The following is an 18335-nucleotide window of genomic DNA, read 5'->3' as shown; positions in this document are numbered from 1 at the left end:
ACCTGATGAGAGGGAGAGACTCACCATGGCAGGAACTCAGTGAGGGGGAGAGACCTAACACAGCAGGAACCCGATGAGAGGGAGAGACCCACCATGGCAGGAACCCAACTGAGGGGGAGAGACTTTCTCCACCATGGCAGAAATCCACGTTGGGGGAATCCACTGTGAGGGAGACACTCTCTGAGGTGAGAGACCTGCTATGGGGAGATCCACCATGGTAGGAACCTCCTGACAGCGAGAGACTTCCTGACGGGAGATACATGCTGAGGGGAGACCCACCATGGCAGAAACAGTCTGAGAAGGAATCCACTGTGGGGGAGACACAGCCTGAGGGGAGAGAAACATTGCGGGGAGACTCACCATGGGATAGACTTGCTGAGGAAGAGACCTGCTAAGGGGAGAGACACTCTAAGGGGAGACCCACTGTGGTGAGCACCCTCTGAGAGCATATCCATAGTGTGGGAGACACTCTGAGGGGAGAGACCTGCAATGGCAGAAACCTTCTGAGCTGGAATCTACTGTGAGCAAGACACAGTCAGTGAGGAGAGACTCATTGAGGGGAGTCCCATCATGGGATAGACTTGCTGAGGGAAGAGATGCACTGAGGGGAGACTCACAATGGGGGGAGCACACTGAGGTGGAGACACTTTCTGAGGGGAGAGACCCACCAAGGGAAGATCTGCCATGGTGGGAACCCTCTGAGGGAGTAGGGAGGATTCTCTCTGAGGGGAGAGACGCACTATGGTGGGAACCCAGTGAGCATATCCACAGTAGGACAGACACTCTTTGAGGGGAAAGACTCACTGAGGGGTTAGATCTGCTACGGGATAGACTGAGGAAGAGACATGGTGAGGGGATGGACCCACTGAGGGGGTACCCACCAAGGCAGGAACCCACTGAAGGAAAATACATTGGAAGGGAGAGACTTTTGCAGGTAACAGACTTACTGAGGAGAGATCTACTGAGAGAGGGGAACTTCTGAGACTTGCTGGGGGAAGAGACCCGCTGAGAGAGATCTCAGAGATTGCAGAGAGATCTGCTGAAGTAAGAGACCAGATGAGGGAACAAACCTGCTAAGGGAATCCCCACTCTGGGGGGACTCGCTGAGGGGAGAGACCCTATGAGAGGACACCGGCCAGGGAAGACACCCCACGGTGGGGATACGATAGTAAAATTAGAGGAGAGGAGGTTTGGTCACCATGGGGGAGACCCGCTGATGTGCACATGACCGATGCCTCAGCTCTGCACGCTGATGCCACCCGGAGGAGCCGCTGCAGCAGAGCGGGCTGGTGGCTCGGGGGCAGTTTTGGGTGCTTGCGGTTGTTTGTTTGTGGGGTCTCTGTCCCCTGTGGGGGCACGGCAGAGGTGGCGGGCATCACTCCGCTCCAGGGACACGACAAGCCAGCCCTGGGCCCACTCGGGCCCCCTCAGCGGGCCCAGCGCCCCGGGCGGCGCGGCGCGAGCAGCAGCGCCGCCTGCCGGGCAGGGCGGGCCCGCTCCCTGCCCTCGGTCCCTCCCGGCCCGTCTGTGCCCGCTTCGCGCCGGCTCCCCCGCTCCGCTCCGCCCGGCTCCGTCTGTCTGCAGCGCGGCCGCAGCTGCCGGCACAGATACGGTGTCAGCGGGCCGGGAGAGCGCGGAAACACCTGTTTCCAGCATGGGGAAGGTGGGGAGGGAGAGCGAGCGGCGCTGCCCGGCCCCGCCGCGGGCTCCCTCCCCTCCCGCCGGCTGTAACCCGGTCGTACAGCCCGCGGGATCGCCTTGCAGAAAGATCGCGTTCCGTTTTTACACGTTCGGCTGAAAAATGCGTCTCGACCCTCTCCTCACGTGTTGTTTTTTTTCCACCTTGTCCATTCCGGGGGATGGTGGGTGGGGGGCACCGACGGACCTGGGGCTTCCGACAGCCCCAGGGCCACCGATCCACCCGGGGGCTCCGACCGAGCCCCTCCGGGCCGGGGGTCGCGGCTGCGGGGCCGGGCAGGGCCGGGAGCGGGGCCGGGGCTGCCGGCGGTGCGGGAGCGGGTGCGTGCGGGGGCTCCATGATTTCATCGTCGGCTGGCGGGGACCTGCCAAGAGCTGTTACGCCTCACTGCGATGTGTAGCTTTTTCCTGCCATTTTTTTCATAATAAAAGAGGGAGTGAAGCGGGGCCCTTTTTTTTTTTTTAGGAAAAAAAAAAAAAAGCACCAACCCAAATGGATCAGAGAAGGGTGGGGGGGGAGGGAAGCAATAGCCAAAGGGGATGCCAGTGAGGTGTGGCTTGCATTTAAATATCCAATATGTCAATGTAAGGGGAGTGTGTACGTATATAAAGTGCAGTTCGCATCCGACGGCGGGACACTGGATCCAGCGATGGGAGGCGCGGGCGGCGCGGGGCCGGGCCGGGGCCGGCAGCGCGGGGCCGGGCGGCCGCAGCCCGCGCTCTGAGCGGCCGCTGTGCCCGCGCCCCCGGGGCCGCTCCGCTCCGCGCCCATGGCCGAGGTGGGCGGCTTCCTGGGCGCGCTGGACCCCGACCTGCACGGCTTCCCCCCCGCGCTGGGCGCCGGGCTGCCCCTCGCCGACTCTCCCGGCTTCCTCAACGAGCGCCTGGGGCAGATCGAGGGGCGGCTGCAGCGGGGCTCCCCCACTGACTTCGCTCACCTCAAGGGCATCCTGCGGCGGCGGCAGCTCTACTGCCGCACCGGCTTCCACCTGGAGATCTTCCCCAACGGCACGGTGCAGGGCACCCGGCAGGACCACAGCCGCTTCGGTAAGGGGCCGGGGGGTGCCCGAGCAGGTGCCCCGCGCGCACAGCTAATTACCCCGCTAATATAAATCATCCCGGGACGGATATAATTGGCCTCCTAAACAAATGCGCTCACTCCCCAGCAATGCGGGAGTTTTTATTTCCAATTTCCTACTCTCCCGGCGCTCAGCCTTTCTGCAGGTGCACTAAAACGTGCCTTCGCAAGGGGGGAAAAAAAGAAAAAGTTAAAAAAAATATTAAATAAAGAAAAAAGAGCACGGTGACCAGCTTTAGCTGTGCCTCTGAAGTTAGGGGTGAGGGAGGCAGAACAGAGACGTTCCTCGTTGGAATTTCTTGGAAATTCCTAGGTTGGAAAAAGAAATTCCTCGCTATTTTTTGTTGTTTCATTTTTTTTTAAACTCCTCCTTCTTTCGGGCGTCTGCAGATATTTGTGAGCTGCTTTCTTTTACATGCATGACTTTGATTAGAAGAGCGTCTCCCCAAAGCGGACAGGGATCTGTTGGCTGGAGGGGTGTCAGGAGCTGGGTTTGGGAAGGTTCCTGGAAAGGAAAGGGTGAAGCCAAAGAGGGAAAAACACTTAGGGGATCTCGGAAAGAAAGAAGATGGAACAATAGGCAGAGCACCGTGGATATACCTTGCCGCCCGGGATACAGCTGGAAGACTGCAGTGCCTGTATCAGTGGCATACAAGAGCAGTGACCTCTAATGAGACTATATGTAATCTTCAAAAAATGCATCCCAAGCCACAGGCAAAAGAGTGCAGTCAGTTTGAGCACAGTAAGAGAAATTCCCGCTACTCCAGCATCTAGTGCAGGTGTCTGTGTAAGCTATCAACAAGTCCCCTGCCAGTGATCTCAGCTACGTTGTCAACAGGTTGCAAGACGTGCTTGCAAGACTTTTTATAGTTTTCAAGTGATTTAACTCCTCGGTGAAAGGAATTCTTTTTTGCCTTTACTTGTTTGCAACCAGCCAGTTCTGATACTCTGGGAAGTGCTGCCGCTGCTATTGTTGGAGGTGTAAGGCAGGTTTTTGGAACAATTGGGGAAGCTTATCTTTCCATAAACACCAGGTGTGAGCATGGCATGTCCCTGCCTAAATCAACAAGAAAGTCATAACCCTCGGGTCAGAGTCAGGTACTAATATGCTCGTGGGGCAAGTGTTCTTTAATTACCTCCTGAAAACACCCATCTTTTAACCTTTCATGCTGCAATATGTGATGGGTTTCCACGTTCAAAGAGCTGAAAGCAAACCCATTGCATCTGGTTGGTTTTAGTTCAAGCTGCCACGTAGTGTTTCTAGTCTATCAGTTCTTTTTCCTTACCTTTTGTAGAACTAAACAGTTCTACAAAAGCCAGTTTCAAATGGCAGCATTTGTCTCAGGTCCATTTTTTATAAAGGTTGAGTAAAACAAGTATATTTTCAAACTTGGAAAAAAAACGTTAGACATGCTAAAACTTTTCATGGATTTTGCACACTGAAGCTTAAGTCACACAGTGCTTTCAATAAATCTAAACATTGGCATTCCCTAAGTGCTTTAGCAGTCCACATCCAGCTCCGTAAACTAGACCAGACTTCAGATATTATAGTTTTCTGCTTCAGGGTTTTCCCAGAGGCAGTGTAAAATAAATAGTTATTTGTTGTAATTGCAAGACAAAGCCCCAAAGGATTAGACTGGAATCCTTGCGTTCAGATCAAGTTTGACTAAGCCTTGCTTCAGCAGAGACTCAAAGCAATAATGTATTGGCACACAGTATTCACCATCTGCGTTCAGTAGCCATGAATATTTAAATTCCAGTGTTACTGGTATGGTTCATATTAGGATGTCATGTATCGATGCATTCCTAAATTTTGCATGCAACAGTCAGAAAGAAGTAACTTATAACAGGAATAGGCAGCCTGAGCAATTCTGGAGACTCCAAAACTGAGGTAAGGGATGCAAAGGTACACAAGGGGTTCAGGGAAGGACTTTAAAGCTACCTTAAATCTTGGGGCATCTGGAGAAATACTTAGAAATCCAGGATCAAAGCCATGTGGCTGGAAGGTGCTCGATGGTACCATGAGCAGATAATTAAGGTGCTCCATGGATGGCTGTGATGCCACAGCCCAGGCACGTGTCCAGCTGCAGGTGGGATGTAAAGTAGAACCAGTCTTGGCATCCCCATCTCTTAATTTGGGAGGGAGTCAGGAATAGACAGGCAGTATCTGCACCCTCCCATGCACTGCCATCCCAAAAGCTACCAGATGTGCAAGATATCCACATCTTCCAGAGAAGAAAATAGCCAAAGCCCAACTGATGCAGAACAGAGTCACAAGGTCCCAAGACTGAGGGTTAAAAGAAGAGATTCTTTTGTACCACAGCATTTGGGGGTGTGACTGTAGGACATGGGGAGGTACTGGCATCATCCACCCACACTGCCTGAGCAATCACAGGAACTACTGCCTCTTATCTGTCAAGGACTGGAGCCTTCCTAAATCACACCTGTCTTCTGGAATGTGGTATTTTATACTTGTAAAAACACAGGTTCTTGCAAGAACAATGGAGCACAGCTTATTTTTCCTAGAGGAGCTTTAATGCAAAATGTGGAAAAGCCCTCTAGATTTCTTGGAAGAAAGCTCATTGTTGCATTACAGAAATGCACAGATTCACAGCAGCTCTGGCAAGGTATAAAGAATAAAAGAATAAAGTGTTTTCCAAAATGTATCTGCCTCACTGCATCTGCTCAGAACCTCCCTCTACAAAGAAATAAAAGGACGAGCAAAATCTGGAGGGGGTCTGGACTGACATTAGCACCCCTATGACAATCCTCAGAATGAAACAGAGAGAAATTTGCCAGGAAAATCCCTTGCCAGGAGGAACTGCTCCTTTTCTGCCTCACATCTCTTTTACAGCAGCATTAAACAAGTGAACCCAACAGTGCTACTCACTGCAGTGGAGGACAGAAAGAGACCTTGACGTTGCACTGCAGGTGAATAAAGGCAGAAAACGAAGCTCTTCTGGGGTACAAACCTGCTGATGGATATGTTACACAGAGTCTTAGAGAAGCTACTGAGACCTCCAGAGAAAGTTTGGCTGTAATTTTGACGTTCAGACCACAGTGCACCTGTTGCTGAACAGTTGTTGAGGTTTTTAGCCGAAGCTTTAGGTTTGCAGCCATTAATACAACATCTGATGTTTCTGTAGCCCAGCTCCTGAATACAGTCATGTAAGAAGAGACAGGTGCAGGGAGCTGAATTGTTCTTTGAGGGATGGTTTAGAGTAAGGCGAGAGTGTGTGGGTCTGGCCATGGCAAAGCTCAGGAGATTATTCAGTGCTTTGGTGGTAAATGAATCCAGTCTAAGTCTTAATCAAATCTCTCCAAGTCTTATCTGGAAATGCTCAAGGAACAAAGAGAATGAATAGTCAAAGTGAGGGAAAAAAAGAGGCAAATCCTGGGGGAAAGAACAAAAGAAAGCAAAAGAAAAAAACAAAAGCATGCTCTACCACAAAAACACACCGCTACAATTGGAAAGAGAATTCTTGAGCTGGCCCCAGTGGCCACTCCCTGTGCTGCTGGAGATCAGATGTACGAAGCTGCAATTTTGTCTAGAATTGGAGTGAGTTAAGGACAGGATGGATATCCGCCCACATATTTTCAGCTTTCACTCTGTCTCCTGACTTTTGTGGGCTCAAGTTATGTTCTTAATGCTCTTTCAACATAGTCATCTTCCATGCATGTCTCCAAGTGCCACTCAGAGATCAGAAAAGGGGAATACTAGAAGGGATGTTGTCAGAAGAGATTGGCATGGGCACACCTTGGAAGAAATTTCATTTGCAAAACCTGTATCTACCCAACCTGCACCAGGTGAGGGATGTCTCATTCCTGCTCAGAGAAGGAATGTGCTGGTGCTGCACCTGACTTGGTCCTTCCCAGGTCTTTGGAGACCTGGATTCACATGCCTCATACAGAGCATGTGTATGGGCATACTCGAGAAAAGATCTGCATTCCCCTGCCTTAGACATCCCTCAGTTTCTCAACAGAACCACCAACATTTTCCTGCTTCCCAGAAGTGACAGGAGACAAAAAAAGTGCTGGTGCTGAGGGCTGTGTCTATACCTACAGGAAGGTGCATCTACCATTCTCTAGTTACCTGATGTGTTTCAGTTGAATATTCCTTTTTCTCCAGCCTGGGGAAGACTCCCCCATTCCTGGGTGTATCTCTGTACTCCTGTTTTACTTTTTACACTCCCTGTAGTTGTCCATCTTCCCTCACTCCCTCCTTTTCAAAGAGTGGCTGTGGTGATTTCTGGTCTGTGGATGGGAAAAAGCACTCAGCAGTGCTGACACTCCCTCGTGTCAGAACTGGTGGGGAGTGCAGGGAGGAAACCACCCTTCGTCCTGCACCTCTCTCCTCCCTGTTTGGGATTCTTTTCAGCTAAGAAACCACAACAACTACTGAGAAGAGGAGAGCTGGGGTCTGTGCCTGACTTGGAAAGGCTGCCTTCCCTGCCTGTGCTGCCTGTTCCTGATGTTTCTGCAGGCCAGGATGTGTAGCTGGGCATATTTCAGCCTGTAAAATGCCTGCTCTGGTCCATAAAGTGTGTTTTGTGGTGTTTGTTTCCCTGTTTGTCTTTAGGACTTGCCACTCCCAAGTCCATATTTCATGTCCCCTAGCACCAGCTGGTTTCAGGGAGGGCTGGATCAGACACACAAGCCCCAGAGCAGGCAGGGGAAAAGGAGGACAGGAGGTCTGATGGAAGGTAGGAATTCCTGCAGCCAGCTTAGCTGCCAGCACCCCAGGATGAGTCTGTGCAGCACGAAGGAGGTCAGGGGTGTCCATCACTGTCTGGGCTCTCCTATATTTAGGCAGTGACACAGTGTTGTCTGAGAATTGTCACCTCCATGCCCCAGGCTGAGGGGTGACCTAGAGCTGTGGCTGCCACTGAAGTCAGCTGGCTCAGGTGGCCGCTTGTCACGCGGTGGCTTTAAACCAAGGCAATACTTTTAACAGGAGCTCTGGGAGGTAACCTGATCAAAGGAGCATCAATTGCCCAGGGCTGGATGTTTGGGGAGCTATATTAGGAGAGCTGGAGCCACTCTAAAGGTTAGAGCAACTTTTCCCTCCAGTCAATGGAGACATGCAGTCGTCAGATGAGATGAGGAAAACCCTCTTCCTTCTGCCTCCCAGCTAATTAATCCTGCACTGGACAAGGGCAAAACTGCCCATGACCTCTGCATAGGCAGTGTGTGAAATCCGTAATAACACAGTCCCACCACTGCCTTCAGGAAGTCGTTCTGGGAAGACTGAAGGTCCCCACCACTTGTGGTGTTGGGTAGGGGCCGTTTGTTTTTAAGTCGTTCACCAAAGGTTCTCCTGTTACAAGTCTTTCTTTCCCCCATTGAAACAGCTGCCAGCTGTGGGGGTGCAGCAGCCAGACCCTGCTATTTCTTTCCAGAGGAAATGAGGCTGCCCCTGATGTTTAAAGTATCTGACACCATTAGAGCAGGCTGCAGCCTGTGGGTAAAACAGTTGCTCTTGCAGGGCTGGGGATGGCTGGGACAGATGCTGCTGGATTGGGAGGAGGCTGGGACAGGCAGCAGGACATGGGGGGTAGGAAGGGATTCTGTCAGTAACAGTGGCAAGGGGTGACAGAGAAGGACTGGCAGTGCCACGGCTCCAAAGGCTGCAAAGGAAGATGCATTTTTACCTCTGTGCTTTGAAGCTGGATCCTATCCCTGTGGCTTGTATATACATTTTGGGTTGACAAGTATCCAACTGGAGTGCCAGGATGAAGATGGTCCTCACAGATATCTCTTCTAGCACTTTTCACTTCTTGCTGAACCCATGGCTTTAAAACCTGTGGGACAATCATCTTATTCCAGAAGACAAAATCACACTCCTTTTGGTGAAGCATAAAACCCAGCATGGTAACACCCTTCTGACATTGCTAGTGGCCAGGCACAAAATTCTACATCTGTCTTCTTGGTGATAATTATGAAAAAAATCCAAACCCAAACCAACAAAACCTTGCAAAGCTTTTCTCATTAGCAAAGATAATCCCTCTTGGGCAACTCAAATTCACAATGCTGGGGAGAAGCCCAGACTGGAAATCAGAAGATTGCACGCAGATGAGACTACAGAGTTAAGAACTGTATTGTTGCTGGGAATGGCTGGTTTGTTTTTGTTGCTGGAGCCTGATGGTTTTTTCCCTCTGTATGATTTGCAGTTCTTTTCTTTTTTAGGGATTTTGGAGTTTATTAGCCTGGCAGTGGGGCTGGTGAGCATCCGTGGGGTGGACTCCGGACTCTACCTCGGCATGAATGAGAGAGGCGAGCTCTATGGGTCGGTAAGTCCAGGCTGGGCTGATTCCACCCTGTCCCACAGCCAGCACTGCAGCCTCAGCCATGCCACAGGCCCCCCACAACCTCGGGGTGCCACTGATCTCCATCCCACCCTTGATACCACTGCTGTTTTTACACAAATGATAGACAGAAAATCGGGTTTCAGGGAGGATTCACTCCTGCTGTGAGAGCCCATAGGTGCCAGCCCCTAGACATCACACTGAAGTTTTACCTTTCAGAACTGGTGTGGCAGTGGCCAGGTAAAGGCAGGGAGACATCTAACATAAAGCCAGCAACTGTTTATGTGTTTTCAGAGCCTGAATAACACATCAGTTTTATTCTCCTTGTGGTCAGGTCTGCACCTATCTGCAGGTCTTATCTTTGTATTATGGCTCTTTAACCAACAGAAGCTGAAATTGTGGCCTGAACATTACTGTAAAATTCTCTGTAACTCTTTTTAGGAGTTTAGGGCTGCTGCTCATGATTTCCTAGAAGTGCTCTTTTCAGGGTAAAATTTTCCATGTTTTGCCTAAAAACCCCAAGTGTAAACTCGTTAAGCATTATGACTTATAGTCAAAATGCCAGGTCTTAACAGCTGGGCAGAGGTGCTTCCTACAGGTTAATTTAACTCAATTCCTAATTATTTAGCTCAATTAAGGGTGGATCACATGAAATAAAATGAACCATAAATAAAAAGAAATAAAATAAACCAGTTTTAAACCAAAGCAGAAGGCAGCACTTCCTCTCACCATCAGATAAGCCTCAGTGTGCAAGTTAAAACTCATGTACTCTGCATACACAGAAGCTGTTAGAAAACCTTTGATTGGCAAACAGTAAACCATGAGTTTAGCTTATTTCTCCTTGTTCCATTTCCACATGAAACTGCCATGGACCATTCCACCATTTAAGACACAGTTGCTGATGTTTATGTGAGATAGTTCCCCAGAGAAGCTGTAGCTGCCCCATCCCTGCAAGTGCCCAAGGCCAGGTTGGATGGGGCTTGGGCAGGGATGAGCTTTAACATCCCTCCCAACCCAAACCGTTCTGTGATTCTCTGATCATCAAGTACTGCATGCACCAATAACTGTTCCTTTCCCAGCTAATTTCTGTAACAGCTTCTACCTTGCACAGCAATTAAATGCAGAGACGGTGGTTAAATTAAAAATGTGCAAAACAGTAAAGATAAAAAACACCAGGATTCCATAAAACACAGAATCTCCTGAAGCACACTTCAGAAAGCAGGGCTGGAGCAGCACCTCTCCTGTCAAACTCTAAGGCAGCTCAGCAGCTCCTTGAGTTTCAGCTTTCACTTGTGCCTGCTGGAGAACATGAGCCCATGTAGCCCCCCCTCTTTGCCTTCAAACCCTGCAGCTCTGATTGTGAATCGAGTTTCATGATGGGTTAATTAAATTCTAGAGCCCGTGTTCATGTTACAACACAGAAACAAAAATAGGGGAACATTTTACAGCACTGAATCTGGAAACAGAATTGACCTGAAGACAGTCCTGGGAGCTGTCCCTGCCCATGGCAGGAGGTTGTAATGAGGTGATCTTTAAGGTTGTTTCCAACCCAAACCATTCTGGGATCCTGTGCACCAAGCAGGACTCTGCAGGGACACACTCAAAAGGCTGCTCCAAACTGTGCTGGCGTCACGAGCCAGGTCCCCAAATAACCCTGGAGTTTTAAAATCTGGGACACGTGGGTTGTACAATGATGGCTTTTGGAACTCAAAAGCCACTACAGCATTCTTAATTAAAGGTCCATAAAACAGTGCCTGACAACTGCATTAGCATTACAATGGTATTTTGGGAGATCACAGTACAGCGGTATTTTTAAATTTTCAGCAAGTTTCTTATTTCCCTCTGTGCCAATTTTGCCTGATGCCTGTGTTGATGAGCCAGAGCCAGCCATCCCCACAGCGACACGTGGAGTCCCCTCGGGACACAGAGCTCTTCCGCCTGTCCCTGTTGACCTCGTGCCAGCATTTCTGTAAAGCTTCCCAAGGATTTCAGAAATGCCACTAATATTTCGGGCAGCAAAAGTCATGGGCAGCACCTTGCCTGCTGCCTGTGTGGTGTCAGGTTCAGTGGGGACATCCCAGGGATTGGAAAGGAATAAATCACACCTTGCAGAGTCACCCCAGACTCGCCAAACATTTTCCACAAACACTGTACTCCAAACTGGCCAGTGCAGCACAGGGGAATGGGGGCAAAGCAACAGCCAGAGTTCAGCCAGTCATCAGGTTCCAACATATTCCAAGTAGGTGGCATCTGAGAGGAGGGAAAAAACCCAGCCTGTATTTATTGACAGATCTGGGAAGAGAAGCCTGCAGTTCCCTGGGTCTCAGATGGCCAAGGCTGTGGCCTAGGACTTTTGGAGGTCTCACAACTCACCTCAGGCTTTATTTAATTAGCACCAAAACATTGAAAACAGGTTCTGAGCACAGGTGAGCTGCTGGATTGTGTTACAAAACACATCCACTGCAGGCAGTAACATTTACTGAGCACTCTGTGTGCTGTGAAGGGGACACATTCCCTGCCCGGATAGTTTACAGCAGAGGGACAGTGCCTGTAATATTAGAGCTCCCTACATTTGCAGGCTGCCCTTCAGCTGAGAGGGCTCCCAGTCACCCTGGCAGTACCTTGTGGTAGGGGATGGAGTGGCTGGACCCTCTGTGACAGCCCAGCAGGGCTGGTAAAGCTGCCTGTGTCCTTGTGGGGCAGAGGGACAGCCTTGCTCCCCACTGCAGCCAGGCACATGGAGATGGGAGGGAGGGGGAAGGAGCACTGGGCATGAACAAAGTCCATCATGAAACAGCCACTGCCAAGAACCCCCAGCTGTAAGGGCTGGATGGGAAGGCTGGCAGTGGCTGTGGTGACACCAGTGCTCTCTGTCCCCAGATGCCAGCACGGGATGGACCAGACCTCATCACATCACCTATCACCGCCCTAAACCTTCCCTGGGTCTGACATCCCAAATCCCTCTGGGTCTTGTTACATCCTCCTGCCACAGCTCACTGGCACTCCAGGAGGTGAAATCCTGAGCAATGCTTTCATTGCCATCTCAGTGAACCCAGCTGTGTGCGCTGAACAAGGCAGTGCTTGCTCCTGTTTCCCTGTTAAGACCCTTCAGATGTGCTGCCTGCTGCTTCTTTCACCCAAAAGAGGGGATTTGGGCTGTGTGGTACCTTGGAGGGCGCTGCTACAGGGGCACATGTCCCAACCACCCCAGCAAGCTCAAACTCACACCTGGACAGGTTTGGAGCTTCGCTGTGTGCCTGCCTGGTTTATTCATGGAGCACCTTTGCAAAATCCACACCCACCTTGTCCTGCTCTTGTGTCCTTCCTCCTCCAGCCCCAGAGGTCCTTGGGTCTTGACTTGTGCCCATTTCCAGCTGTAATCAAGGGGAAGCATCCCCAGCAACACATTCCTGATCCTCAGGGGAGCCAGGAGAAGGCAGCAGGGAAACGCTTGAAAAACAAAGTGAGGAAGGGTGCCAGTGTTTTCTCTTTTACCTTTGTGACACGAGTGTCTCTTTGTTCCCCTGCTGCGCTGCCCACGGCAGAAGAAGCTCACCCGGGAGTGCGTTTTCCGCGAGCAGTTTGAGGAGAACTGGTACAACACGTACGCCTCGACCCTGTACAAGCACCCCGACTCGGAGCGCCAGTACTACGTGGCCCTCAACAAGGACGGCTCCCCTCGCGAGGGGTACAGGACTAAGAGACACCAGAAATTCACCCACTTCTTACCCCGGCCTGTGGACCCTGCCAAAATCCCTGCCATGTACAGAGACCTCTTCCACTACAGGTGATGGTTCCTGCAGTGGCAGTGTACATACTTGGGCTCCCAAGCTTTTTCCCAGAGCATTCTATTAATAGTCATTCCATCATTCCTGTAAGCGTAGATGACCTAGGGAAGCACTTACATTGAATTCAGACACTGCTGTTCCTCCTTGTTTCCAGTGTATATCGAACCTGGGTTATTTATGGGGCGGGGGTAGGGGAAGGGAGGGAACCCTACATTTAATCTTCCATTTTCGTTCACTTTCGTTACCCGGTTGCTACAAGAGAGGCTGAATATTCAATGTTATGGTTGCTTAAAAAACGAGCAGGTCAGCAAACCTGATCAATGGGGAAAAGAAAGCCCCAGAACAACCTAAAAATGAAGAGAAGAAAAGAAAACAAAGACCACAGAACTGCTGCAGATGCTGCTGCTGAGCTGGGACAGCTCCCTGCTAAGGAAAAGCCTTTGAGTGATGCCCTGCTTAAGCAGCCTGGGAGTTTGCTACATGGATGATGCTCCATGGACTGGTCCTGATTTGTGGGGTTCTTCCTGCTGTTGGGGTGGGAGTGGGGCAAGGAACATTATTCAGATGTAAGCATGGATACTGTGCATAAGGACAAAACTATTTATAAAATGTATATGATATTTATTTTATATATTTATTTATTTCAAAATAATTTTATTTTTAATGAGAGATGCTATGACCGGATTTTCATCAGGAAGAATAAGGTCCTACTGAAACAGGAAAAAAAATGAGTTTTAAGAGCTTATCGGCAATAAAATTGTCTTTATATTGTAGATTTCTTGCTAGCCCTTTTTTTTTGGCATTCTTCAACAACTAACCCAGTATTCCCCCAGCAATATGAACAATAAATCCACCTCTAAAAGGGCTTTATGCAGTAAAGATCAATTACCTAAGCCCCAGACTCCTGCAGGAAGATGACATCAAGTCCCAGGTCTGGGCAGCACCAGCTCGGTCTCCTTGGGGCATTTCCATGGATTTACCATCCTGCTCAAAACCAAGAGGACAAACATTTGGAGCATCTGCTGTGTTTTGGATGGACCCATCAGTCCTGCAATAAAACCAGCACATCTTGCATGAGATTTACTTGCAGCACCAGGAAAAATCTGTGGGGAAATAAAAGCAACAACAGCAATTCTAAACCCTGGCTCTTAGGCAATTACAGTGGATGAGGATCACCCCTGCAGGCAGTGCTTGGATGTTCATGGCTGTGTGGCATTTTCTTCTGCAGAAGCTGCCTGGTCCCACAGTCCTGTCACCTTTCCACTCCTCCAGCTGGGCACAGCAAACCTGATGACATTTGGCAGCCCTGAGCCAGCCCCATATTCCCAGCTGTGTCCAACAGTGCCAGGAAGCCCAAGCCCTGCTCCAGTCAGGCCAGGCCAGGGACACTCATGGGGCAGGCTTGGCTGTGCTAGCACACAAGTGACACTTGTGGCACATGTCTGCCCTTGCTACCTGCTTGGGATGTCACAGACCTGCAGGGAAAGCTTCCAGCAACGATGCCAAATCATGTTCTGTACCCTGTGATCAACAGAGAGGGATCTCAGCACGCTGTGTGTGGTTGCAGAGGCACAGGCACTTTGCAGCACAAGGAGAGGCTGGCAGCAAGCAGGGTTCTCTGGAGTGTGCAAAAACCTGAACAACTACAGCTGAGGTGGCTCTGGGTTTTCCTTTCCACTGCTTTATCCAGTGTTGTTTCTTAACCTCCTTGCCAAACAGTCATGGTAAAACCTCAGCTCCTTCCTCTTCAGCCTGTGAATTCCCAGGACATTTTCACTGACCTAGAGATGATCCACACCTCAGCTTCTTCATGAGCAACATCACTGATGGAGCAGCAGCCCTGGAGCCCAGCTCTGCTCCCGACTGTCTCTTGCCCTTTCTGCACCTCCCATGGCCCTGCCACGTCCCTTCGCTGTCCCAGCGGGTCCAGCAGCCACCAGACGACAGGCTGGGGTTGGCAATGAGGAGATTACAGGAGCTTTACCTTCAATGATCCAGACATGAAGGAATTTAATCTCGTGTTTGAAATAAAAAGAGTTTATTTAGCTTCTTCCTCTGAGTCACTGCCGAAACATCTCATCCCCGGCTGCTGTGTCGGGAGCTCGCTCGCTCACAAGTCCTCAGGTGCACTTTTGACCTTCCCCTGCACGAAGGGAAATCCCTCAGCCCTGGAGCCTCACTCTGCCCCCTGGGATGATCCTGCTCCCTCCAACCAGGGCTTTCCATTGTGCTTGAAGATAAATCAGGTGGTTAAGATCCTGCTCCTTTTCAAAATGAAGGTCAAAATCCGATCTCAGCAATGCCAAGTACATTTTTAATCAACTCCTAAGGGAGATGATTTGGCCCGTGGGGGCAACACTGGATTCGTTCTTCTGATACCCAACTCAAAGAGCTGCTGCAGCAGAGCCTCCTGCCACAAGGGACACACAGGTACCGGGGATGCTGTAAAACCTTTTCAGGATCTGGGTTAAAAAAACTCATACTTGCAAAAAAGCAAAATCCACTGGAAACGCCTTGGTAAAGGCTGGTGTCCTGTCCTGTGCGGGGCATTCATTAGATGAGGATTTCAGTACTGCTAAATCCCACCCAAATAGTTCTTTCACAAGAATTTACTTTCTTTGCTTCTGGTTCAATAAAGCAGCTGAAGATGTGAGTGACCTGGGAGTTGCACAGCAGCAGAGGAACTGCCACAGGCATGGGGTGCATTTTGAGTGGCACAGGAGCGTGTGATGCACAGCACAGCAGGTTTGTGTGGACACTCTCACCTCTCCACCCCATCCCATCCCAATGGTCCAGCTGTTACCCACCTGAAGAAGCCAAATGCTCTCCTTTGGTTTGGAGGTGTTACAGGGCTGGCAGATGGACCCTGCTAGGAAAGTTTGAGAGGAAAATACGTTTGGGTTGCTTCATGCCAACAGAATCTTCCAAGTCAGCAAAAGGAAACAGTGTTTGGGGTCTCAGCTCATGTAGATTCCATGGGATTCAAAGGCACAACAGCCAACTGGAAAACTTCTCTCAAAGGGGAGGCAAAGGCTGGTGCAGGGAGTGGCTGTGATCCCCAGAAACCCCACTGTGCCCCTGACCCCAGAGCTGTTCTACACTCAGGACTCTGGGTCTGGAAACACCAGAGCAAACAGCACAAAAGGCATCTCTTCAAGCCTTCTCCTTCCATCCCAGAGGTGGGCCTGCTCTGTGGGAAACATTATCCTGGGACAGCTGTGCAGAGCAGGAGGGAGGAGGCTCCAGCAAAGAGGTGGGAAAGTGCCTGAGTCTCACTGTGGAGGGTGCAGAAACAGAGGGGAGCTGCCTGGGAGAGGCCAACGTGGAGCCAGCACAGCAGTGCCTTTCTCCTGGCTTGGGCCATGATCCAGGGCACAGGGATGGACTGGATGGACACTGACATACAAGTGGCAACAGCCACATGCACACAGGGACCATGGGGATCATGGAGACCTCACTGCCTGTGGGGAGCTCTTCAGGGTGGAATGAGTGGCTTGGGGCTCCTTTCTCCAAGGGGAAAAAGAAGAGGAGGCCCCAAAGACTCACCTCGTGTGGGGAGAGCGATGGAGAGCCCAGAACTGCAGAGGGAATCCAGAAACTCAGAAGAAATCCAGAAAATCCAGAAGCTGCTGGAAGGCAATGAAGGTGTCCTGGTGTTGTCCCACTTGGCTGGATGTCCAGTGTACTGCTGCTGCCAGACTGTGGCTGAGCTGTTCCTGGAAGGGCACCCAGGGATGGAGCATTCCTGAAGGAGAAGCTCGTGTTGATGTGGAGACAAAGACATCTGACACCCCTTGGGCCAGCACTGGTTATTGCTTTTTCCAAAACAACTGCCCCAGAGCTGCTGAATCCTCATCACGGAGAACACCAAGGGAGTCACCTCATATCTGCACTGGGTTTGAGCAGGAGCCCTGGGAAGTGAATTCCAAGGATTCTCAGGCTCTTCCCTCGCTGTGCCAGGAGGGATCTGGCAGAGATGCCACCGAGCAGGGCAGGTCACAGCAGACGTGGCCAGGGCACGCGTCCCCTGCCGTGCTGCTCGTGGGCATGGCGAGAATCCAGGGAAAAGAGCACCACTCTGTGCAGCTGAACTCCCACAGCAGCTGCTGGGTCGGGCTCTGGGGGTGCCTCAGGGATCAGTGACTGCCTCACTCATCCCCAAGCAGCTTTTGTGCATGCAAAGCCAGGGTGGTGTTTGAGATCAGACCTTGGAAGGGGCTGAGCACAGACCCGAGGGGTGACTCCAGGGCAGTGTCTCCACTCGGGCCACAGTGACCCCCAAGGCATCTCCTCCCTGGGGAAAGCAGGAACGGGAGCTGTGGCTGGATGAAAGGGTCACACACAGCATGAACTCACCCCACTCTTCCCAGCCACACACAGCAGGGCAGGAGCTTGTCCAGACCCTTCAGAGCAGCGCAGCTTTCCCAGACACGTTTGGAATTCTGCTGGTGCTCCATCCCAGGCCTCCTCCCCAGGGTGGGTTCCACAGCACAGAGGGTGCACAGGGGGTTATTTGAGACCTGAGCAGGTCTGGGAAGTTCAGACACCACGTGATTACTGGTGCCGGTGCTGCAGCCCCAGCATTTTTCCAGACTCCTCCAGCTGGGAACATTTAGGACATTTGGCTTTCCATAAACATTGAAAATCTATCCAACTTCAAAACTATTTTTTGCTTGAACTGATGAATTTAGCTTTATTTACTGTGCACAGAGTGGTTCTGCTTTTAAGATAAAGGCAAAAGCTGCTCAGGCTGAGCACAGCTGACACAGCAACAGGGCTGGGATATTCAGCACAACATTTTGGACATGGGACTCATCCCAGGACACTTCCCAGCCCAACACAGGCAGTCACATCCAGCCTGAGCTGCCACTGCCCTACACCAGTGTTCAGCCAAGTTAAAAAGCACAGGGATATTTAAAACCACACTGCCCACAGGGCCCCTTGGAGCACAACTCCAATATTTTCACCTCAGACACCATTTCCACCTCCCTCAGCTTTACCAAGACCGGCTGTGCCCCTGAGCAGCCCCAGCACTGCCAGGGAATGAGCAGAGGGCAGCTTTAAACACAATTATTACACTTTTCTTCACATAGGAAAGGGATTGCTTTACCCAACAGGTGGGATTTAATAACTAAGGAAGGGAGAAGTACAACTATGAGGTTAAAACATGGCAGCACCTTATTCTGATTTGACTAAGTAAAACTTCACCTCACTTTTAACCATCTCACTGCTGGACAACTCATTTCATTTTACAGACAAACTGGCAGAAGCTGCTATTAATAAAGTAATCTGAAAATCTGGACCACAGCTGTTTTCCTTAAAAGAAATCAATGGCTATATCCAGTAAAGTCATTGTAGAAAACAGAAAGAGCTTCAACTCACAGCACAGTTGTCCAAAGACACATTCCCAGGCTGAATCCCTGTGGAGTCAATGCTGGACTGTGAATGCAGCACAAGGCACGTTGA

General features: G+C 50.6%; 1 protein-coding gene across 1 annotated transcript; it reads left to right on the top strand.

The window, feature by feature from the left end:
- Positions 1-2468: 2468 nt before the first annotated feature.
- On the top strand, positions 2469-13642 carry FGF16 (fibroblast growth factor 16). The gene is made up of 3 exons (XM_033072052.2): positions 2469-2745; positions 8963-9066; positions 12627-13642. The coding sequence occupies exons 1-3, from the start codon at positions 2469-2471 to the stop codon at positions 12870-12872; spliced, it is 627 nt and encodes a 208-aa protein (XP_032927943.1). The 3' UTR covers positions 12873-13642.
- Positions 13643-18335: the final 4693 nt, after the last annotated feature.

This window comes from Catharus ustulatus, chromosome 14 (genome assembly GCF_009819885.2).
Source record: "Catharus ustulatus isolate bCatUst1 chromosome 14, bCatUst1.pri.v2, whole genome shotgun sequence".
Classification (NCBI taxonomy): Eukaryota; Metazoa; Chordata; class Aves; order Passeriformes; family Turdidae; genus Catharus; species Catharus ustulatus.
This window is presented reverse-complemented; position numbering and strand designations above follow the sequence as displayed.

Bases quoted from the DNA above. Each gene is read 5' to 3' on its own strand.
- FGF16 (XM_033072052.2), top strand. From the start codon at position 2,469: ATGGCCGAGGTGGGCGGCTTCCTGGGCGCGCTGGACCCCGACCTGCAC. The intron at 2,746-8,962 runs GTAAGGGGCCGG...TTTCTTTTTTAG, and splicing joins GCAGGACCACAGCCGCTTCG to GGATTTTGGAGTTTATTAGC. The intron at 9,067-12,626 runs GTAAGTCCAGGC...TGCCCACGGCAG, and splicing joins GAGGCGAGCTCTATGGGTCG to AAGAAGCTCACCCGGGAGTG.